The sequence below is a fragment of the Chiroxiphia lanceolata genome, chromosome 7 (assembly GCF_009829145.1).
Source record: "Chiroxiphia lanceolata isolate bChiLan1 chromosome 7, bChiLan1.pri, whole genome shotgun sequence".
NCBI lineage: Eukaryota > Metazoa > Chordata > Aves > Passeriformes > Pipridae > Chiroxiphia > Chiroxiphia lanceolata.
Window position 1 is genome coordinate 38,619,213 of NC_045643.1, and position 23,935 is coordinate 38,643,147.

At 52.9% G+C, this 23,935-nt stretch overlaps 1 protein-coding gene across 9 annotated transcripts in view; it reads left to right on the forward strand.

Annotated features, from left to right (window-relative positions):
• The window catches only part of FMNL2 (formin like 2), a 123,148-nt gene that overhangs the window by 46,890 nt on the left and 52,323 nt on the right, over positions 1-23,935 (forward strand). For all 9 annotated transcript variants that reach the window (XM_032693377.1, XM_032693372.1, XM_032693374.1 and 6 more), the window contains exon 2: positions 21,305-21,388. In XM_032693377.1, the coding sequence (XP_032549268.1) occupies positions 21,305-21,388 (84 nt within the window). The remainder of the gene's footprint in view (positions 1-21,304; positions 21,389-23,935) is intronic.

Sequence of the window (23,935 nt, forward strand, 5' to 3'; positions counted from 1 at the left end):
TTTGCTGGTCTAATGGAGCTGCTGGTCGTGTTTTTCTTGGCACAGCATTAGGATGGGCATTACCCAGCAGATCCTGCCTTTGCTCCTGCAGAGAGGAGTGAAGATGGATGTGGTGTTGGAGGGTTTCACACTGGCTTTATAATGCTCTCTTTTGGTCTCATGTTAAACCAACAGCCCAGAATTTTAGCTGGTATTAATTGTGTGGCTGAGCAGTAAAATGCCCTTTTTAAATGGCATAAATTGCAATTAATGGGGAAAGCTGGCTGTGGAATCCCAATGTTTACCTCCAGTTGTTTGTGTTCCCTTTTCCTACCAGCCTGGCTACTGGGCATTTTGGGCACAGGGCTAGCCAGGAACTCCTTCTTGCCTGGCCCAAGGACATCCAGGACTAGCTGGAATGAGCAAAAGGCTCGAAATCAGTTCTTTGGGTGAAGAGGGAGTTGGTACCATTTGTTTGCAGAGGATGGGGCTGTTCTTGTCCAGGGGACTTGGTGTCATGGAACCACAGGATTGTCTGGGTTGGAAAAGCCCTCTGAGATCATCAAGTCCAGCTGTTCCCCAGCACTGCCCAGGCCACCACTGACCCCTGTCCCCAAGTGCCACGTCCACAGGGATTTTAAATCACTCCAGGGATGGGGACTCCAAACCTCCCTGGGCAGCCCCTGCCAAGGCCTGACCACCCTTTCCAGCAAGAAATTCCTCCTGATGTCCAACCTGAGCCTCCCCTGGCACAGCCTGAGGCTGTTCCCTCTCCTCCTGTCCCTTGTTCCCTGGGAGCAGAGCCCGACTCCCCCCAGCTCCCCCCTCCTGTCAGGGGGTTGCAGAGCCAGAAGGTCCCCCCTGAGCCTCCTTTTCTCCAGGCTGAGCCCCCCCAGCTCCCTCAGCCCCTTCTGCTGCTCCAGCCCCTTCCCCAGCTCCGTTCCCTTCCCTGGCCACGCTCCAGCCCTGCTGTCACGTTGCTGTGGCCTCCTGCTCCGTGATGGCCCGTCGGAGCCGTGTGTCCATCTGGGATGAGGCCATTCCCATCTGCCTGGCAAAGGGCTCCATCCACCCACCTGCCCTGAACCCACATGGGGCAGTGTCACCACTCCTTGTTCTTTGGCCTGATTTTTCCTTTCATCTGTGCTTGTTTTCCTGTCTGTGTTTGGACACAGGAGCTGTTCCAGAGGCCGATCTTTGCCTTTCCCTTGTTTACGGAGCGTTTGCATTTCCTCACGCTCCGGTCGGTTGGGTTCCAACCCCTCCAAGGGAATCTTTAGCAACAGGTTTCGGTGGCCACTTTGTACAAGGGAAAAAAAAAAAAAAGGTTTGGAATATTTTCATTGTAATTAAGCTTTGGAAATATTTATAAAAATAACATCTTGGCCACAGTCATCCGTGCAGTGAAACCTCCCGGTCTGTTAGCCCGGAGCAGAGAGCGTTCCCTGGCCCTTTCCCAGGAGGGATGCTTGTTTTCCTTCCCCAAGTGTGAGCTGGGGAGGAAGCTGGGGAAGCTGAGAGGCAGGTGAGGAGGCAGCGAGGGACTTTGGCATGTTTGGACTGCAGACATCCTTCAACCCCTGCTCCCCAGCACCTGCCGGCGGTGGAAGGTTGGGCACCCGGGAGCAAAAACCCAACATTTTTCTCTAAATATTAGATTTATTTTAATTGTTTTGCTGCCTTGAAAAAAAAAGCGAACAGTTATTTAGTCCCCACACGCTGTGTTTTGATTATATTCTAATTTTACAGGCAAAGCCGAGATATTAAATCTACAAAACGAGGGCGGGAGCGCAGGGACAACACTCCGGTCACAACACTCCGGTCACATTCCCTTACGGAGCTGCCATATGGATCAGCCTGGGTGCCTGCTAAGCTCTTAGCACGTGCAGGATTGTGTCTTTTCCCCGTGGAAAATTTCCTTGCTTCCCCTGAAGGCCAGCCCCATTCACAGGTTGGCATGGCACGGCAGAGAATTCCTGGGCGGGGGGAGCGCCGGGCCCGCGCTCCGGCTCCCGCTGCTCCCGAGAGCCGGGATTTCTTTCAGGGGCTGTAAATCCTGTTTCAAGGCTTGAGCCAAACTCCTGACTAATGACTGGGAGGTATAAATATTCCCTGTGGGCCAGGGCTCCTGCCTGCCTTCTGTGTGCTGCTGGCATCCCCTTTTCCTGCCCCGGTGCCGGAGGGTGTTGGGACAGGACCTCCGGGTGCTGGTGGACATCGGGCAGAACCTCCTGCAGCTACTCCTGGTGGTTTCTACCCTTCCAATGATTAATGCAGGGATTTTAATTATGAACTAAGTCCTGTCTCAGTGACCCGTTTCCCAGCTGGAACAGTCCCAGCCACTCTCCTTGTTCCTCTCTGGATCTGTTGTGGGCCGACAGCTCCTGTGGATTTGTGTGCATCCCGTGGCCACTGCATTTGGAGGTGCAGCTGAGCTTCTCTGCTGTTCAGGTGACTTTGATCATGAGGTTTTGGGTTGAATTCCCTCAGTTCTGGGTAGATTTGAAAGGCAGAGTTCTGACCATCCCTTGGCATAATGTGCTGTGCTGCTGGGCTCGGCAGTGCTGTGGGAATGGTTGGACTTGGTGACCTTGGAGGTCTTTTCCAACCTAAATGATTCTGTGATTCCATGATTTTATGGTGATTTGAGCTGCTGCCCTGTGCCCCCTTTCCTTGGTACACCCACATCCTCATCAGCAAATCCCTCCACCCACCAAACTTACCTGTCAACAGATATTTTTACTGTTGTGTGCAAATCATTTTCCACTGTTTTGCTCAAATTTAAGGATTTGTTCTCACCTCAACCTTTGAGGAGTTCCTGACATAAATCCTTGTCCATCAAATCAACCTTTTGCCTTAGAAACACAAAACAAACTGCTGTTTAAATCCAGTGTGTCAGCTCAGATTCCCCAAATAGCTGCTGGAAGTACAGGAAAAGGCCGTGTCCGGGTCCTGGCCTAATTCGACAATTGTTGTTGGTGCCAAGTCGGTTTTGATGCCACATAATTCTCCAGGAAAGTTCAAAGAAAACCTGTGGAAACCTTTCCTGTCAGCTGTCCCTCCTGGGTTCCTGCTTCTCTAGCATTTGTTTAGGTGACATTTGAGATAAAGGTGTTTTGGGGCTACCCCGTGTCCCCGTGGATTGGTCTGAAACACGGACACTTAACAGGGATTACAGGTGTACCTTTATCTTACAGTGCTTAAAAGGCTAAAACACAATCAGAAAAACACGGGAAATAATTGGATTATGCAAAAGGATGGAGCCACTGGCCTTTTAAAGCTGGGAGAGACCTCACTGCCCAAAGGAAATGGGAAGATGTGTTAGGAAATTGTGTTAAGAAGTGTTAGGAAATTGGTGCTTTATGTGAGGTTTGGTTTGACAGATTTTCTCCCCAATAGCCCCAACTGCTCTCACTGTGTGCCAGCTCAGTGGGGGCACCTTTGTTTGCAGGAAAACCCTCTTGGTTGGGTATCCAGAGGAAGTGATGTCCCTAATTCAGGATTTTCCCTGCCGGGGTTAAAGGATGCTCTGTGGGTGTAGGAGCAGCAGGTTTGAGAGCTCTTCACTGCTGGGTCTACTTCTCCCCCCAGACCTGAGGAGGTGTAAGGACCTGTCCCTCCTAACTTATCCCAGTCCTTCTCAGGCTGGGAAAAAGTCCTTTCCAGCCCTCCTGAAATACAGACATCATGGTGGCAGTGCCGGGGGCTCATTAGCTGGGCAGAAAAGGAGGACTAATTAGCTGTGCTGTGCTCAGTGTGGCTCCGTGTGTGCTGTTCCCAGGAGCAGAGCCAGGGCTGGCTGGGATGGTTGGAGCTGCCAGGGCTGTGCTGCTGCTCCCACTGAGGGTGTTCTCCCCGCTCTGGGGGTCCCACATCCCCCCACCCCGTTTTCATCCCGTGCCCGATGCCCCCCTTGTCCCCCAGCCCAGAGCACCGAGTGCCACGGCCAGTGGGCACCTCCAGGGCTGGGGACTCCAAACCTCCCTGGGCAGCCCCTTCCAATGCTTTTGTAGCCGTTTCCCCCAGAGTTTTGGCCTCAGCTTCATCCCCCACTGTTGTTATTTTTGAATCCTCGGTCGATTAAACATCAGGATGGGCTCTGTCTCACCTCAGGTGTTTGAACCTCAGCCTCAGAGACCTGCAGTGAGCAGGACAGTCACAAATCAGCGTGGCAAGACAACCACGTTGCCAACCCTGTCACCCTTTTGAGTGTTTAGGCCACTAAAACCTCAATTCAAGAGCTTAATTTCGAGGAGGTGAGTTTTGCAAACTCTCCCCCCGGTCTCCCCGTGGCCGTTTGGATCCGTGCAGAGTCGTGTGGGTGCCCCGGGGGTGCCGTGGTGTGGTGCTGTCACCCCCAGTGCTGCTGATCAAAGGCAGCATTCCACACTGGGAGTGTGAAATCCCGTTTGGGGGGCTGTGCCGGGGCCGTTCTGCTCCGCCTGCTCCCAGAGCCTCTGTGTGTGCCGACAGAAGGCCGAGCATATGTTCCGAGGGGCGTCATTAGGAGCAATTGGTTGCAACCTTGGTAATGCTGGGATTTACAGTCTCCCTGTAATCTCTGGTGCCTGTCAGGGTGGAGAAGATGCTCCTAGAGGCAGCCTGCAGCCTGCTGAAAGGCTGGGGCTGGCTGATTCCAACTGGGAATGGGGGTGCTGGTGGCACCTCGCCAGCTGGGACCTGGCGGGGGCTGGTGGTGCCACCCCCTCCACGGGCTGTCGTGGTGAAACACCATCCAAGAGATCCATTGCCATCCATGAGTGCATTTGCATTCCTTCTGGAGGCAGCTGCTCCCCTGTCCGTGCCATCACTCCCCCAGTCCTGTGGGAATTCAGTGTTGCTGCTCCCAGTTGGTGGCAGCTGGTGGTGCCGGTCGGATCCACAGCTCTGCCTTTGGTTTGGGGCTCTCTTTATGTCCCCTGACTTTGGGCTGTCAAAATGAACCCTCAGGTCGTGCTGGCCACCCCTCAGAGGTTCCCAAAGAATGGAAAGGCACATGAACCTAGGAGAAACTGGGAGCAGGGAAGCACAGGGACGAGAATTCCCAAAGTTCTCTAGGTGTGCACCACGTCGCGTTGCAAGGGGCCCAAAATTTGGATCTCGTAGGAATGCTTCCAGCAAGGCTTCCAGACACCCTCCCTTGGTTCTCAGAGCTGCAGAATGCATGGGCTGGCCTTGTGTTGAAGCCCTGCAGCTGAGACATGATCCTGAAGGAACAGCAGCTCCAGGAACACACGGCTCCCAGGCAGGGAGCGTCTCCGTCGTGGGCCGGGAGTTTTTGTTGGCACTGGGACCTGTGCCGAGGCTTGGAAAGGGCGCTGATCCCGCTGCTTCCCGATACACCACAGAAAGCAACTGTGTCTGAGCTCCTCCTTGTGAATTTGGCTGGTTTTTGGCACTTCTTCCCCGAGGCACCGTCGGCCACGGAAGTGCGTGGTGGGGACGTGGCCGATAACATCTTGGAGTTCTTGCAGATCAGGATAATGAGGTGTGAGCGGGATAAGGATGTACCATTGCTGGGAAGAATCTGTTTTTCTTTGCCAACTCCAGCTAAGGGTAAAGGTCTGTCAGGGAGAGTGTACTTTGCTGTGGAGCTGCTGCTGCTTCTCCTGTGAGAAGATGAGTTATCCCGAAGCCAGTGATGGGCTGAGGTGCTCCCAGCAGGTTGCTCAGGGCTGGATCCCGTTTGGCCTCCAGGGATGTGGCTGCACATCCTCTCTGGGCAGCCTGTGCCAGAGCTGGATCATACTTAGCATATAAAGGGGGTTTTTTGTTTGTTTTTGTACCGTTTAAGGTGGAATTTGAGGTATTCCAGCCTGTGCCCGTGTCCAGGCTGGGGGGGCTGGTTGCTGCTGCTCCCGGTGCCAGTGTGGAATTAATTCTGCTGGTCATCCCAGTCATGTGCCACTGGAGAGCTTTGGCTCCTGCATGGGCTCGTTGTCATTCCGAGCCACGCTCGGCTTCAGCGGGAGCCCACGAGCTCTTTAACCTAATTCCCATCCCATTCCCGAGCTCCCGGCGTGGGAAGCCAAGGAGAGCCAGGGCTCCTTTGGACAGGGATATCTTCAACTCTCACTGGAGTGCAGCCCAAGTGCCCCAGCCATGGAAAACCAGGAGTTGCACTCGTGGGTGCTGCTACCCGTGCAGGTGCCACGTGGGCTGTGCAGGAGGGAGCACAGGGATAAATAAATGCCTGGAGTTATTCATTCTCCTGCCTCCAGCTGAAGGAGCTGCTCAGGGTGTGACAGGGGCTCAAATATTACCAGAAAAGTCTCCTTATAAATAATTTTCAGCTCTCTAAGCCCCGATCTCTCCAGTTCCTGGTTGTACTGACAGCCAGCCCGGCTCCCTCTGCCTGGGATCTGCACGTGGGATTGGTGGGGTGTCTGTGCAGGGCCAGGAGTTGGATCCACGATCCTTGTGGGTCCCTCCCAGCTCAGGACATTCCGTGATTCTACATCATAACTTCCCTGGAAACTGGACTAATGCTGTTCTTCAGCTGATCTTACTCTCAGCAACCACTCCCTGCTGGAAAACTACGTCCTAAACTGGGATATTTTTACTTAAATGGGCAGCAGTTTATTTTTGTCAAGGTCCTTGGGTACTCAGTGAAAAACTGAAACATAATTGAATTCCTCCTCTGTAACTATCCTCTCTAATTAATTTAGAGGTAGGTTATAGTCAGGAATTAGGGCAGTTCTGCCTTAAAGGACCTGAGGAAGAGCAGGTATGTGGACTAATGTTCCCATTTCTGTGCTCTGGGCTGGGTGACAGGGTGGGGAACAGTCACAGGTTGGACTTGATGATCTTGGAGGTCTTTTCCAGCCTCAGTGATTCTCTAATTCCCTGACTGAGGCAGCTGAGTCCTGCCCTTGCCAGCCCCAGGAGCACTCCAGGCAGGAGCTGGGAGTGTGTGGTGTTGCAGTGCAATTCTCTACCCCTGTTCCGGCTGCTCTGCAGTTTATAAACATTCTTCAAAGGGAATTCTGATGAAATACAAGTTTTGTGTGTTCCCAGGCTTCGTGCACCGGGAAAGTCACGGGGTGGATGTCTTGGAGGGTGAGCAGGTGAAGTGTCTCTGAGATGAAAAGGTTCAATTAGAAATGTGTTTGAGGATAAACAAAGGGGATTGTAGTGCATGTGTTATCATCAGGTGAGAAATCCCGTGGGATTCAGGAATAAGGATGACCCCGGGATGACTGGAGCTGGGGAGAAATCTGCTGGCTGGCAGGGTGGAACAGGCCTTTAGGGAATGAGTTTTCTCCTCGTGTCCTGGCAGGACTCAGATGAGAATTGTCCTGCAGTGAGAACAGGAAAACAAAGTCAGAAATGTTTAAACCCATTGCAGTGCCCTGGGTTTAATTTGTGTGCAGAGTGAAACCCTGATTTAATACTCAGAGCACTTTTAGCTCTGTGTACACCGTGTGTAAAGAATGAAACCTGTGTTTCATGGAATCATAGACTGAATCCCAGAAGGGTTTGGATTGGAAAGGACCTTAAAGTTCATCTTGTTCCACCTCCTGCCATGGGCAGGGACACCTTCCATTAGAAGGTTCTGCCTTCCCCTTCCCTCTCCTCTTCCTTTTCCTATCCCTGTTTCTGAGTGTCTGTATGTTTGATACACACGTGAAATGTCCAGAAATTTGGGATTCATCTTCTTACAGACATTGGAAACAGCATCTGGACTTGCCTCATTGTTTTCCAGCAGATCCATTTTACATGAGTTCAGTTAAACCAGAAACTCAACTGAACTTCAGTGCTCGAGTCTCTGCACTCCCAACTTTACTCAGTGTGTGTCTGAGCCTGGTGTTAGGTCAGGTGTGGTCAGGTGAGGTTTGGAGTGCCCAGCCCTGGAGGTGCCCAAGGACCCCTGGCCGTGGCACTCAGTGCTCTGGGCTGGGGGACAAGGTGGGCATCGGGCACAGGGGGGATCTGATGGCCTGGGAGGGCTTTTCCACCCTCAGTAACTCTGGGATCCTGTGAGGTGCTGTGGTGTCATAAATGTCATTTATTAGCAGTGACTCAGAGCCTTGCAGGGAGATCTGAGGGTGGTGGAGTGTGACTGGGGTGTGCTGGAAACTCCCAAGTGCTGCTCGTAAACGGGAGCCCGGCGAGCGCCGCCAGGGCTTGATTTGGAAAAACTAACGTGGTGGGAGCCTTTATGAGGGAGATCAAACATTTATTGGTCTAGCACCTACCTTTAGGACTGGTTTTGGGACAGCTGCAGTCAAAGTGCTTAAAGAATAAGCCAGGTGTGTTTTCTGAGGAGGTTTGTCCCACGCCTGGAGCTCAGCGGGGTGGCCATAAAGCTGTGACCCTCTTGGTACCTCCCAGCCAGCTCAGTGGGCCAGACTGTGGGTCCTTGATCCCTGATTTTGGGGAGGAGAACAATAAAAGCATCACTCTGATGAGGGAGGGTCAGCTGTGCCCACACTGGGTGACAGTGCTGCTTATATTGAGACTGCAGAGTTAAAACCCACGTGGATGAGGGAGGAATGTTTTCATTTGTTATAATTCATGTACTTAACCAAGGAGCAGCTGGTGGCTTTGTAGCATCTTAGAATCGTGGAATATCCTGAGCTGCAAGGGACCCACAAGGACCATCCAGTCCAACCCTCAGCCCTGCACAGGACAGACCCAAGAGTCCCACCCTGTGCCCCAGAGGATCATCCAAACCCTCCTGGAGCTCTGGCAGCCTTGGGGCTGTGCCCACTGCCCTGGGGAGCCTGGTCAGTGCCAACCACCCTCTGGGGGAAGAACCTTTTCCTGGGATCCAACCTGACCCTGCCCTGACACAGCTCCAGCCATTCCCTGGGTGCTGTCCCTGGTCCCCCAGAGCAGAGCTCAGTCCCTGCCCCTCCTCTGCCCCTCCTGAGGGAGTTGTAACTGCACTGAGGTCTCCCCTCAGTCTCCACTTCTCCAGCTGAACACTCCAAGTGCCCTCAGCTGCTCCTCAGACAGTTTCCCCTCCAGGCCCTTCCCCACCCTCTTCCCGCAGCTCCTCATTTATATTTCATGCCGAGTCGTCTGGCTCCATAAACACCGGGATGGATGTTCCTGGGTCTGACACCTGCAGTGCTGTGAAATGTGCCTGTGGAGCAGGGAGGATGAAGAGGAGGATGAGGAGGAGGGAGCGGGGCCGGGCGAGACGCGCGGATGCCTTCGGAATTAGGACACCTTTGGAATTAGGACACGGCAAGGGCAGCTGGTGCCGTCAAGGGCAGGATTTCTAGGAAAGGAACAAAGACAGAGGTGTTTGCTCAGCGGCCACATGTGTTCCCTGGAATCCTGATGCCTCATTCTTGGCTAAGACGTGGAGCCTTGAACGCTCAAAGGCAGCAAAAAGAGTAATCCTTCAAGGAGGTGACATGAAAATGTGCCCAAAACAGCAAAAATCGGGGCTGAAGGCGCCTCATTTTAGACATTTAACGTTATTTATGGGATGCACATGTGCTCGTGTGTCACACATTTATTGAATCAATCCAGTATCACCTCTGATGTCACTTGTCCACTCTAATGCCTTGGGGACAGTCACACCGGAGTGCAGGACACAGCAGCCCCGCTGTGGGAATTATTTCTGATTACGGCTGGAAAATCGCAGGTTTGGGGTTTATTTTGGCTCCCCTACACCTCTTCTGCTGGGCTGGAGTGGTGCCTGCAGCAGTGAGACCTGTAAATACTTCCCAGTTTGTAACTTGCCTTTAAAAATTCCCTTGGGATGGGAGCTTGGTGTAGGAGAGCCTTTCCTCCCGTTTGCATTTTTAGGTACTTGAGTGCAGAAAAGAGGGATGTGAATAATTTGCATTTCTTAAGAAGTGCTTGGGACTTACCTGCTCCTTCTGGGCGTGCAGAGACCTGGAGTTACTGGGAGGTGCTGGGCAGGGGGGAGAGCTCAGGGAAAATTAAAAATAGGCTCTGAAGGCTCCAACTTGAGCATCTGATGATGATTCCTGCCTGCCTTCGAAGCAGAGGAGTTTTGTCTGCGAGGAGGGCTCTGCTGACAGCCATTGGAGACAGAAAACCTGGGCCTGGGCCATGGGCCAGGCTTTTTATCCCTGACTTCATTTATTTTTCTTGGTTTATTCAGCCCTTAATATTATTCCAATGGAGATTTTGTTTCCAGCCCGACATCCCTCAGGGAAGCTCCCATCCAGCCCCTTTTCCTCTGTCCTGGGACCAAATCCTGGTGCCCCTGTGGGGTTGATTTGCTCTTTATTTGTGTCCGTTTTAAAGGTGTCACTGTGTTTTATTCTGGGTTTTGGGGGGTTTCATGCGCAGTTTGTGTGCTGATGGTGGTTGGATTTTGCTGTGTGTGGGTTTTTTTGTGGGTGCTTTAATTCAAAGACTTTGCATTTGCAAAAGAAACTCACTCTGAACAAATTCCATGTCTTTTTATCCATAGGTGTGGGTAGTGGAAGGTGTCCCTGCCCATGGCAGGGGGTGAAGTGAGATGAGCTTTAAGGTCCCTTCCACCCCAAACCATTCTGGGATTCTATAATTCTGTGATTTTTGTAGGGAAAAGAATTATTTCTACGACAGAAGTGCATGTAGGACAATTTATGATGTTTAAAATGGCAGTGAGGTGAAGTTTAACTGCTGTTTTGGTGAGAGCTTTATCCAGCTTTTCCTCAACAGTTTTCTTTGCAGACTGTGTGAGCAGCTCGTTGCTTTGAGCTGTGGGGAAGTGAGGAGTCCTCCACGTGAGGGGATGCTGGAGGGGTTGTGTTCCACCCACCCTCTGCAAATCCCTCCTGTCATCCTCAGGAATATTATGTAAATTGTAGAATCCCCAAATGGTTTGGGTTGGAAGGGACCTCAAAGCCCATCCAGTGCCACCCCCTGCCATGGACAGGGACACCTCCCACTAGCCCAGGTTGGTCCAGCCTGGCCTTGGACACTTCCAGGGATCCAGGGGCAGCCACAGCTTCTCTGGGCAACCTGTGCCAGGGGCTCCCCACCCTCCCAGCCAGGAATTCCTTCCCAATATCCCATCTAACCCTTCCCTCTGGCAGTGGGAAGCCATTCCCTGTGTCCTGTCCCTCCATCCCTTGTCCAGCTCTCTTGGGGCTGCCTCTCCTCTGGTCCCCAGCCCTGCTTTACTTCCCAGCTGAGGTTTGTAGCTGTGGAAGGACCGTGGCCTTTGAGCTGCCCTGTGCAGCTCTTGGATCCAGGGATTCTGCAGTGCCCAGCTGCCAGATGGGGTTTGGCAGCTGCTGCTCGGAGCTGCCGCCCTTAATTTGAATTTTCCTTCCCGGCAGATGATTGATGAGCAGCAGTGCAGTTACACAGGTAACATATGCTCCTATTTCCAGAGGGTTTGTAGGGAACAATGTCATGAGGGGATGGGATCCTCTGATTTACAGCAAAGGGGTTTTTTTAGTGAGATCTGGGTAAAAGTTCGAGAAACCAAAACCCATCGTCATATTTGGGATAATTGTAGGGATGTTTAGACTTCACCCCTCTGTCTGTAGTGCTGTGAGCCAGCACAGGGGTGGAAAAGATGGAAAAACTGCAGGAACCCTTTTTGTGTGTGTCTTCCACCCTTTCCCTGCCTGCCCTGCAGCACCCAGCAGATCCAGTGCTGTGGTGGGATGCCCTGGAGTGAGGACCCTTCTCACCCTGGAGTCACAGGGATTGACCACAGCCTCTGCACAGCCTTTGGAATATGCACTCTGGTTCTTTGGAAGCCACTTGCTCAGACATTTCACTAAAAGGGCTTTAATTTTGTATTTTGTGGTTGGCCTTATCAACAGCCAGTGCCTTTGAGTGATTGAATAAAGCCCCGGGCCCTGCCCAGAGCAATATTCCAGCTGGGTGAGTCAGGGCTGAGCTGGGCTTTGAAGCTTTTGTAGCATGCAGCTATTTTTCAGTGGTGAATTAATGAGGTTTCAGCTTGTCCAAAACGTGAAGCCATCAGGCTGAGTCTGTATTTTTGAAAGGAACAAACAGCTCCGTGGTCTCAGCAGCCCTTGGTCCCCAAAACCTTCCAGAGGTTTCCCAGATGGAGTTGTCTCGGCTGTCCCAGTGAGGCCCCACTCACTGTGTGAGGTGAAAGGGTTTTAAAATCGTAGAATCAGAGACTCCTTAAGGTTGGAAAAGCCCTCTGAGATCACCAGGTCCAACTTTTCCCCCGGCACTGCCCAGGCCACCACTGACCATGTCCCCAAGTGCCACATCCACACGGCTTTGAAATCCCTCCAGGGATAGGGACTCCAGTTCCCTGGGCAGCCCTTTCAATGCCTGACCACCCTTTTCCATGAAGAAATTGTCCCTAATATCCAGTCTGTCCCATCACTAACCCGGGACTCAAGGAATGAGCCCATGGCAGCATGAGGGGAACGCTGAGATTCCACCAGCTCCGCGTGCAGCCTTAAACGTCTCTGTGTCAGTGCTTTCATCTGTACACGTGTTTCTGTGCTCGTGTTTCTGGAGTGGGGATTAACCTCAGTGAAGGGCTTTGAAGTGAAATGCTAATTTATTACAAATATGCAAATGTGGGTACTGATCAAAGGGAGCGGCATGTGGGAAGAGCTCCGAGTGCGGCCAGGCTGGAGAGGCTCGGAGAGGCTGTGGAGAACCACACTGGTGGTAAAAACGTGGGCACCTGAGTGTCAGCCTTGCACGTGGACATCGTCCACTGTGGCCATGTGGGGCAGGAACCCCTTGGTTGTCTCCCTGGGAGCATCTCCAGGCCGTGCTCCATCAGGATTCGGGGATGACGTGCTACCGGGGCCGGTTGTCTGTAAACACCCAGGAGGTGCTGACCCCCCAGGAGGTGTTTACCCTTCCCTGCCACTGGATTTCTGAGTGGTTTAGTCCTTCCTTAGCTGGGGAACTGCAGGTTCTCACAGCAGTTTCCTGCATCCCAGCTTTCCCCTTCAGGGTGCCAAGTGGATGTTCCTGGATGACGCCCCACCGAGGTGCACGTGGGGAATCGTGGATCTGGGATTCATTTGCCTGGTTCTTCCCAAGGATAAGCTCCACATGAGTGTCCCCACCACAGCCCTGGACCGTGATGTGCCCCCTGAGTGGAGACACTGCACCCTCAGCAGGTCCCACCACACTGAAGAGGCTTCTCCTGCTCTTCCCTGCGGATCTGGGGCGTGTTCAGGAGGAGAAGGGCCTCGTGCAGCCAGAGCGTTGGTATTTTTAGATCAAAGACCAGTTTAATAAAAAAAAAAAAAAAAAAAACAACAACACAGAGGAGAAGAAGGAGGATTAGAACAATAAGTACATTTAATTTTAGCCTAGCTTGGATTCCTCAGAAAGTCAACGAACTTTGGGATCGCTTCAGTCGCCTCTGGCTTCCCTAAATAAACACACCGTGGCAGGACCGAGCAGTTAAGCAGCATAGAAAATTGCAAAAAGTTACATTTTAATATTGGAGGAGAATATTAAGGGCTGTTTTATGGGCCAGGTCCTGGAATTCAATTTTAATGCTGTGCAGAAACATCGGAGGTTGTTTTTGTAGGCAGCTGCTGGAGTTACAAAGAGGGTTTTTTTCTGTGTCTCCCTTGCAGGAAGGGTCAGAGTTAGGGCAGGGTGAGGGACCTTCTCCAGCAGTGGCAAGTGAGGTGAGTTTGGGGCCAGGTTCTTATGGAATGTTGTGTTTTCTTAAGGAATTTTTATCTGGACAAGAGGAGGATCAGGGGGAACCTCAGTGCTCTCTCCAGCTCCCTGAGAGGAGATGGAGTGAGGGGGGTCAGGCTGTTTTGCTGCGTCTCAAGGGAAAGGACAAGAGGAAATGGCCTCAAGTTGCCCCAGGAGAGGTTCAGATTAGAGATTAAATTCTTTTTTTCCCTGAAAGAGTGGTCAGGCCTTGGAGTGAGCTGCCCAGGGAAGTGTGGGGTCACTGTCTCTGGAGGCATCTGGATGTGGCCTGTGGGGATGTGGTTTAGGGGTGATTCTGGTGGAGCTGGGTGATGGTGGGACTGGATGATTTGAAGGTCTCTTCCAACCCTGTGATCCTGTGGATTTTACCCCAGGCTAACCAGACCCGATTGCCACCAACCTCCTGCCTTGGGTGATGTGGTGGGCGTGTGTTTCACCTGGGATGAAGAATTATGGAATCATTAAGGTTGGGAAAGCCCTCCAGGATCATCAAATCCAACCGTTCCCCAGCACTGCCAAGGCCACCACTAACCCATGTCCCCAAGTGCCACATCCACACCTCACTGCTCTTAAAAGGCTTTAGGTGCTGTAGATCTTTAGCAGACCTCAGGATAGAAGTAACTGGGGTGAGTGGGATGAGTGAGGAGGTCTCACTTGTGACACTTCATGGCTCCAAGTCAGCACCAAACAGCCCCTGTCTCCTGGGAGCTGCTTGTCCCAGCAGAGGATGAAGTTGAGTAGGGGTGAGTTGTCCTCATTGCTCAAGCCTTGAAGGATGAGGAGAGAACCCTGAGTTGCTGCTGCACCCTGTGCCTCCTCTTTGGGACGTTCCAAACTGGATTCTTTTCACACCAACTAAATGTAGAGAACGCGAAGGAACGTTGACAGACCCAGAAATTGCATCTCTGACAACCAAAGGTGACAGTGTCACTGTCTTTGTGAACATCCATGGGCAGATCTGAACTGCCTTATGTTGCTTTTCGTTCCCTTTTTAATGTTTCTGGAATTTGGTTGCTTTTGGATCCTGTTTTCTGGGAAGACCAGGAAGTAAACCTGGATCCACTGGGGTTTGGTTCTCAGGCTCACTCCAGGCAGGGAAGGGGCTGCTCTGTCCCAGTGTTCTGGAGGTGGGAGGTATGGATTTGACTTACAACCCAATTTTGGATCTCTTTTGTGAGAACTCACTGGATATTAATGAAAGTTAAAAATAGCTCAGGCAGTGCCTTGAAACAGCCCTGTCCCTAGTGCAGGAAAAATCGGGATTGCAGCTCCTGGTGGTGGAGATAAAGCCAGGAGAGCTGTTCTGAAAGGAGGGATTGAGGAGTTCAGCTGCTGAGCTGGGGAATAAGCCCAGGTTGGGAAATTCCAGGTGAGGACAGCGGGTCCTTGGAGCCTGGAGTGAGGAGCAGAGCTTTGATGTCCCTGTGTAAATCTGAATCTAATTTACCAGGACCAGGGCTATTGTTTTAAAGGAATTAAAGCCTGATCTTTGTGAAGCCAGAAATGACCCAGGTTTGTTTTTGTGTCTCTCTGGTGGTGGTGCAAGGAGGGAATAATCCCAGTGAGAGGAAGGATGGGAGGAGAAAGCGAGCTGGGAATTAGGCTTTAGGAATGTGAGCACCTCTGTTTCCCTGAGGAGTAGGAATTACCTTCACCCTCCTGAGGGTGTGTCCTTCCAGATAAGGTTTCCTTGGGATTGCTTGATTTCTTTCAAGGTTAACAGTGCCTTTATGGGAGTGGGAAGTTTAACTCTTTGCTGCAAAGGCTTTTAAATTCCCCTTCCTGCAGCTCTGACAGTGGTGTCTGACTCACCTTTCCTTGCCACCTTTGCTGCCCTCCCAGCACCTGGAGCTGTGCAGGACTGGCTTTTTCCATCACCATCCAGGGGGTGGTGGAAACATCTCACATTTTAGGGCTTCGTGTGCTCTTAGTGAGGCTTACAAGGCTGTTCCTGGGAACAAATGGATCAGAAGGATTCTGTCATGTTCACTGCCAGCTCATTAATGTCATGTTTCATTAATAAAAGGGTTGTAGACTTAAAGGCGATACAATCAATCAGAGCAACAGCCTGATGCTATTAATTAATAATGCTCAGGCTTTTGACTCAGTCAGGTTGCTGCTACATTCATTTTCCAAAACATTGAGCCTTTGAATTGTCATTAAAGCAAGGAAGAAGTTGGGAAAAGCCCAGCTCAGACTTCCCACCACCGGAGCTGGTGCCGGTGTGACCCGGTCTGCAGGTCCCACCTAGAGCCACGTGCTGGTCCTTCCCTTTCCACTCGGGTGCTTTGTCCCCTGGTACAGCTGGGACAGCGTTTTCCCATTTTCCCTGGGTCATGCTGCCTGCAGGAGCACTTTGCCCCCGAGGCCTGGGGCCACCAAGTGTGGCCACCAGCAGCTCCCAGTGCCCCTTTTCCATGGAAGGGAACAACATCATGACAATCCCCAGGGGGCATTTTTGAGGTCGGGGCGAAGTGGTGGTGCCCAGTTCTTGCAGATCAGTCCATAAAATTAGATTTTAGCGCCAAAAGCTGGAATTAGAGATGGTGCCAGCTTGGACAGAGCTGGGCTTTGTTTCGTAGGTTAAAAACACATATATTTCCTTGATGTGCTCTTGGTTTTATTTTTAACTCTTAAGCAATTTAATGTTTTGTAGCCCTGCTAGTATTTCCCCCAGTTTTCCATCTGCTGCCGTGATTAATTGAAGTTTTAGCTTTCTATTGCCAGCCCAGAGCACACGGAATGGAAACCTCACCTATATTATTTGGCACGGCCCAGCAGACATGAATAACTTCGGAATCTGGGGGGAAAAAGAGGAGTTCTGTGTTTTTGGAGCTGGAGTGGGGTTGGAAAGCAGCCCTTGCAGACAGCAGGATGCTGTGGAGGATCAGGCTGGAGTTCCCCTGGGTGCAGAGCCCTGGGCTGCTGTTTGTGGGTGTTTCTGAGGGGTCGGAAGCCGCACTCGGAGCCAGCGGAGCACCGAGTTCCTCGGAGCCAGCCAGGCAGGATGATGTGCCAGAGCTTGGCTCTTTGGCTTCTTTCCCCCCTCTTCAGTCCTAGAAGCACTGTGAGGTAGTGGAAATTTGGAGTGTGGTGGGGAAGGCGGGCCTGGTTTCCTCAGGCTGCGGGAGGGAGGAGCGGAGCAGAGCCTCGGAGCTCACCTGGGCACAGGGGCTCGGCCGGGGGGCAAAGAGTTTGGCCAAAAATGGTTATTTCTACTCTGGATCGTGTTTGGTGTGAGCCACACCAGGGTGTGTGTCCAGCATTCTCAGGGCCAGCTGGGAATGAGGGAGGGGATGGGAATGAGGATGCGGATGAGAATGGGAATGAGGATGGGGATGGGGATGCAGAGCAGTGGGTGCAACACAGCGGGGCAGCTTCAGCTGCTGTTGCCACTGGCAGAAGTGGGTTTGCAAGGAATCCTCATGGAAGCTGAGTATCCAATATAAAAGTTCAGCTCTTCCTGAGCTGATGGAATTCTGCTCTGCTGGCAAAGGGTCTCCAGCTGTGCGAGTGTTGGTGGTGACACAGGGGACCACAGGAGGGAGGGGGGCCATCCCTTCTGCCAGCAGTTGGGATTGTTTCAGGGGGGGATAATTCCACTCTCAGAAGCCTTCAAAACTCTAATGGGGTAAAGATGGAAATAGAAACCACAGGTCACAGGCCTGTAGCTAACTGGAAGCTCTGGGATGTGTGAAGGCCGCAGTCCTGAGGGCTGGAAGTGGCCGGGAGACGTTTGTGAGTCATTCCACCGAAACACTGAGAACAAGAAACCCAGACACCGAGTCATCTGCTTGGGTATGAGTGGAGGCCAAACTGCTGGAGCTGGTGAGGCCGAGCTGGCCAGTCCAGGAGCCTTCCTTGCCACGGATCCTGCTGGAACAGCCGGAGTTACGCAATGAGGAGCAGCACACTTGGATTTCAGGAAGCCTGTTGGTGCAGGGCCATGCAGAGATGGAAAGAAAATATATTGCTTCCCATTTAAGTAAAAATATCACAGCTTAGGAACTAGTTTTCCATCAGGGAGTGGTTGTTAAGAGTAAGACCGGCTGAAGAACAGTGTTGGTGCAGGTTTGAGGGAAGGGATGATGTAGAATCAGGGAGTCATGGAATATCCTGAGCTGGAAGGGACCCACAAGGACCATCCTGTCCAACTCCTGGCCCTGCACAGACACCCCAAAAATCCCCCCCTGTCCCTCAGAGCATTGTCCAAACCCTCCTGGAGCTCTGGCAGCCTTGGGGCTGTGCCCACTGCCCTGGGGAGCCTGGGCAGTGCCCAACCAGCCTCTGGGGGAAGAACCTTTTCCTGAGATCCAACCTGAGCCTGCCCTGGCACAGCTCCAGCCCTTCCCTGGGTCCTGTCCCTGCTCCCAGAGAGCAGAGATTGGAGCTGCCCCTCCTGAGGAGGCTGCAGACCCCAATAAGTCTCCCCTCAGTCTCTTCCAGCTGGACAAACCAAGTGCCCTCAGCTGCTCCTCGTGTGGCCCCTCCAGACCCTTCCCCACCCTCGTGGCCTCCTTTGGATGCTCTCTAATAGAGCCACACCTGCCTTAGGCTGGACATGGAACCAAGGTGGCAGTTTGCTTCCCAGTTCCCTCCAGCAGAGATGAAGTGAGGGACTGGAGGGACTCTGGGGTGACCTGGGTCCTGTCCATACCATGGCCAGGGACTTGAACACAGGCAGGTGTCAAAAGGGCTGTAAATCCCTCCCTGAGCAGTGAGTAGGTGCAAATCACCCACTGGGGTTTGAACCTGGCTGCACACGAGGTGCACAAACAGTTCATAAATAATTCAGGAAGGACTTTCCCTGCTGGAGAGGGCAGGGGGGTCTGACCTGAGCCCCAGTGGTACCTGAGGTGGTTTGTGCAGCAAAGCAACGTGGAGAGAAGGAGTCCCTGGAGCAGAGTGAGCTCACATGGATTTCATTTTGGGATGAGATCACTGGGACCTGCTGCCTGGCTCTTGTTTGCCCTGTTCCAGGCTCTCAGCCCTGCTGAACTCTTGCCATGCCCGGGTTGTGCAGGGGTTTCCAGGCAGGTTTCTTGTCCCAGTGCCAGCCTGGTGCCTAAGCTGATTAGCTCTAAGGAGATCAGAGCTTGACAGGGGGGGTACTGCAGGTAAACAGGGAAGCTTTTCCTACAGCTGAGCTCCAGTGTAGCTATGAAACATGTTTGCATCCTCAGAGGTGAGGAATGAGGGAAGAACCCCCAGGAAAAATACCGAGGAGTGCATTGAATGATAAGCAGAACTGATAAGGAGCCTGGTGAGGAGACTGAGAGGAGAATCAGGCACAGATACCATCAGAGCCTGTAAATACTGTCAACATGACAGCACAGATGAGCAAAAGGAAGAGTATTTGTTATCTGATGGAGAGCAAGCTTTAGGCAGAGCAGGGATCACAGCAGCAGGCGTGGGGGGATCCCTGGGAGCGGGTGGAGGGGATCCCTGGGAGCAGGTGATGCTCCACCCAGGATAGAGGGAGGGCAGAGGAGAAAACACAACGTGCAGGTGGCAGGATGGGCTGGGGACCCTCGCTGTCCTCACCCCCTCAGTGCTCCCCAGTGGAGCAGGAGGTACAAGTGCACTGGAGGGGTCCCTCGGGGTCCCCAGTATTCCCAGAAATAGGAGTTTGCTGTCACATGGAACTTGTGGATGGTGTCAGTGCTTCTGTACTTGGTGGCAGGTGGTGGCTGCATCCCAGCAGTGCTCCTGGGGATGCCCTGGAGTGAGGGGGACCCCTGTGCTGAGCCTCTTCCAGGTTGGAGAAGGCAGATGCCATGCGTGCTCCTGGATCACACCGAGCCCTCCTGCTTTCCAGCAGGGAAACCCAGGGGGAGGGAAAGCTGGACCAGCAGCTGGGAGGGAGCTGGGTCAGGGCAGCACTGCTGCCCCCAGGGCTGGGCTGGGAGTGGGGAGACCCTCAGCTGAGATGGAGAAGCCCTGGGAAGTGTCCTGTGTCAGACCCAACCACTGGGATTTGAGCAGGGAGAGCCTCAGACCCAGACCCTGCTGGGAATCTTTGCCATGGATGGCCAGTTCCCTCTCAGCAATCCCTCATTCCCCAGGGCTCTCCTGGCTGTTGTGGTGCCCAGCAGTGTGGTCAGCACTACACAAACCGTGTCCTGGCACAGGGATCCCTTGGCACCTGCAGTCCTGCCAGGAGTTTATTTAAATCCTGATTTTCCAGGTGCCATCGAGCAGCCTGGGGTGTCTGACCCTGACAGCTGCTCTTGGTGGGGCTGGTGGCAGCTCAGACTGTCCACATCCCTCCTCTTCCCTTCCCTGGGATGAGGTTTGAGGAAACAGAGGAGGTCTGGGCTCAGGGACGTAGCAGAGTGTGGATCTGGGATGGTCCTGAGGATCCTCTTGTGATAAAGCTCTAGGGCTGCCCATGGCCCAGCTTGGGAAGGGGTGTGATCCTGGAGGGAAGGTTTGGTGCCAAGACATGGATTTATTGATTCCTGCTGCACCACACACACAGGGACCAGCTGGCTCTTCCTAATGCCCTGGGAGCAGTCCTGGATGGACTGTGCTCCTCAGGGGTTAACTGGGCATAGCTGGGGCCAGTCTGAGAATTTAAACTGGAGACCAAAAAGTGCTGGAGACCAAGAGATGCTGGAGACCAAGAGGTGCTCAGCAGGTTTTCCACCCGAACACTTACCCCTACTCGGCACTGCTGGCCGATAGGGATCCTCTCCGGCCCTGGTGCTTGCATTCCTGGTTTGCATTCCCCAGTTCTCCAGGAGCACAGGTGTGGAAAGCTGCCTTGGGAGCCAGTGGCCAACCTGTGCCGCCCTTCCCTGGAGAAGTGCCCCTGGAAGGGTGGAAGGAGATGTGTGCTGACATCAAAGGAGCCAGCAAACGATAGGCATCACCTAATTGCTGCCTCTCCCCTTCCTCCTGACTCTGGGCCTTCCCAGGCTGGGATTGTTATCTCAGGGGGTTGGGCAGCAGCAGTCCCACCCCTGGGATCTCTGGTACCCAGATAAGGTCCAGGTGGTGACATTTAACAACCTGAAGAGTTGTTGGAATAAAATGAAATGGCATTTTATGTCTACTTGGGAGAGAAGTGGTCTTGTGCAGCCCCCAGCCTGGAGGGGAGACTGTGTGTCCCTCAGGAGTGTGCTCAGGGGAAGGGAAGGACGTGTGGAGCACCCCAGGGACCCTTCTGGGATGGGAGGTGACTCCTGTGCTGTGGCAGCTCAGGGAATTCCTGTCCTTTCTGCTGGATGGAGGTGGCTGGTCGTAGAATCCCAGGATGGTTTGGGTTGGGAGGAACCTTAAAGCCCATCTCGTTCCAAACTCCTGCCATGGGCAAGGACACCTTTCACTAGCTGAGGTTGCTCCAAGCCCCATCCAACCTGGCCTTGGACACTTCCAGGGATGGGGCAGCCACAGTTTCTCTGGGCAACCTGGGCCAGGGTCTCCCCACCCTCACAGGGAAGAACTTTTTCTTAAAAAAAGGAAACTGGAGCTCAGGACGGGTCCTCGGTCTCTCACCTCATGTGGCCCCGCACCCAGCCCTGCCCCCGGGTACCCCGTGATTCACTGGTGCTTTTGGGGCCAAAACCAACATCCAGAGGGGATCTTTCTGAGTAACTCTGTCACCAGGAGCTCTCAGGAACCAATTCCCCAACCACAGCCCCGCTGCCGTGCTTTGCTCCGGCCTTTCCCTGCCCGCCGGTCCCTCACGAGTGTTTCCCTCTCCCCACAGAATTCCATGAACCTGCCTCCCGACAAGGCCCGGCTCCTGCGGCAGTATGACAACGAGAAGAAGTGGGAGCTCATCTGTGACCAGGTGAGGGGGCTCTGGGGAGATTTTGGGAGCCGTTTCACTGAGAGCACCACCTGCTTCCTTGGGGTGTCCCTGGGCTGAGAAGGGACCTCCCAGAGGACCAGTGTTGAGGAGTTTAAGCACTCATTTCTTTGACCTTACACTCTGCTTTCGGTCACTACTCGTAATAATTCCTTTCTTTTTGCCCCTCTGATGTTACAGTCACCCTGTGTGTCCTCTGGGTGCCCAGTGCTGCTGATTTTGCCCCTGCAGTCACCTCTCAGTCGGGTCTGTCCTGACCTGTGTCGTGAGCAAATTCTCTCAATCCTGGGAGTATTTGGGTCCCCATGTCCCGAGCATTGTCCCTGCCAGCAGTAGCTGTCACGTTGAGGCACAGGAGGCTGGTGATGCAGCCTGAACTCCTGTTCACCTCCAGAGGCTGGAGACAACCTCGGATTAGGCAGCGACAGATGCTGAGGCATCTCTGTGTGGGAGCTGGGCAGGCCTGGCAGGGCACACAACAATTAACAGGTTGGCTCTGCCACGGTGCATAAACACAAGTGGCATTGCTGGGGAAAATGGAGTGTGAAAAAGGTGGGATGTGCATTTGGGAGCCAGCAGCAAAATCGGGATCTGCCGGGAAGTGCAGCAGGAAGGGCTGATGGAAATAATTGATCCAGGGCTGGGAAAGGAGGGTGCTTCATTGGAATATAGAACACGGGAATACCAGGGTGGGAGTTTGGCAGGAGTCATGCTGGGAGGTCAGGAATATTTGGATAAATACATTTATGGGACATTTCCTATTTAGCTGAGACAGTGGTGGAGCCTCTGATAAAGTTGTAGAATCCCAGGATGGTTTGGGTGGGAAGAGACCTTAAAGCCCTTCCAGTGCCACCCCCTGGCATGGGCAGGGACACCTTCCACCAGCCCAGGTTGCTCCAAGCCCCGTCCAACCTGGCCTTGGACACTTCCAGGGATCCAGGGGCAGCCACAGCTTCTCTGGGCAACCTGGGCCAGGGCCTGCCCACCCTCCCAACCAGGAATTCCTTCCCAATATCCCACCTAACCCTGCCCTCTGGCAGTTTAAAACCATTGCACGGGTACCTTAAAGTAGAGCTGAATAAAGAATGACTTGCTCTTTTCCCATGAGTTTTCTATACAGAGAATGTAAAGCTTGACCTATTTAAAGTTTTGGTTTAGTGAGACACTGAAAAATTGCAGGAACTACTGTGAGTGATTGTGGACTCCCCTGGATCCCTGGAAGTGTCCAAGGCCAGGTTGGACAGGGCTTGGAGCAACCTGGGCTGGTGGAAGGTGTCCCTGGCATGGCAGGGGGTGGCACTGGATGAGGTTTAAGTCCCTTCCAACCCAGACAATTCTGGGATTCTGTAATTCCATGATTTGTTTCCTGGGTGTTTCTCAGAGCTCAGGGAAGCGTGAGCTCCGTGCTGGAGTCCGTGTGCTGCCCTTGCTCCGAGTTGGCAGCAGGACAGGCAGAAGCAGTTTGATCCCAGCCTGGATGTGCAAATTCCCACCTCGGAGCTGATCCACCCTGTGCAGCTGCTGCTGATTCACTGCCGAGCTCGGGGATGGGAGGGCTGAGCAGATGGGAAGGAAATCTGCAATCTGGAGTAATTGTGGCTCTCAACAGCTCCTTGCACAACTCCAGTCCACCCCCGGGTTGGGATGAGGCTGCTTCCCATCGCCTGGAGAGGCAGGGAAGCGGCCCAGGGCTGATGGAACCAGCACTGCGAGGAGGAGGAGGAGAAGGAGGAGGAGAGGTGACCATGTGCCACCCTTTCCGTGTCCAGCCATCCAGGGGGACACTCCTGGGCAGAGAGGGGCTCTCTGGGATCAGTCTTGGCCCCTCTAAATCAGATCATCCTGAGCAGGTGTTGGGAAAAGCACAGAAATGCAGCATATGGGGTGTGAAATACTGATGTGTGTCCCTGGAATTCCGGGGCCAAAAGCACTGCCAGGAACAGGGTTTGTGCACAGTGCCTGAGTTTGGTATGGGGGCATATTTTCACTGGTATTTTTTAATCTTGGTTTCAACCCCCACACCATTTTCACCTGGTTTTGCTTTTAAATGAATGGAACAGCTTGAGGGAAATAACTCTTCGTCTCCTGTACTGGTTTCCAGCTTATATTTGAAAGGAGACAGTGTGCAGAGGTTGATCTGCAGTGATGTTCTCTAAATAGTCTGAAAATCAGATCCTGGATGTTTGCATGTGGTATATTTTGAGAATATTAGAGAGAGTCTGGCCCCCTAAAGGAACTTTCATTTTTGCAAAAGTGGGATTAACAGGAGTGAGGAGCTACAGGTCTCCTGCTGATGCTAGTAATAATAATAATGATAAGAATAATCATAATAATCTACCATGAGTAGGATTATGTGCTCCGTGGTGAATCGTTGTAAGAGTTGCAGGGCTGGTTGTGGAGGACTCATCCCGTGTGGAATTTTGTGTCCTTTGTCTGTAAACCTTGGAAGCATCTCAGTATTGCAGTGGTGTCCTCAGAGTTGCTCCCTACCCCTGCTTAGGGGACAAGGAGGAGGAGGAGAAGAGCAAA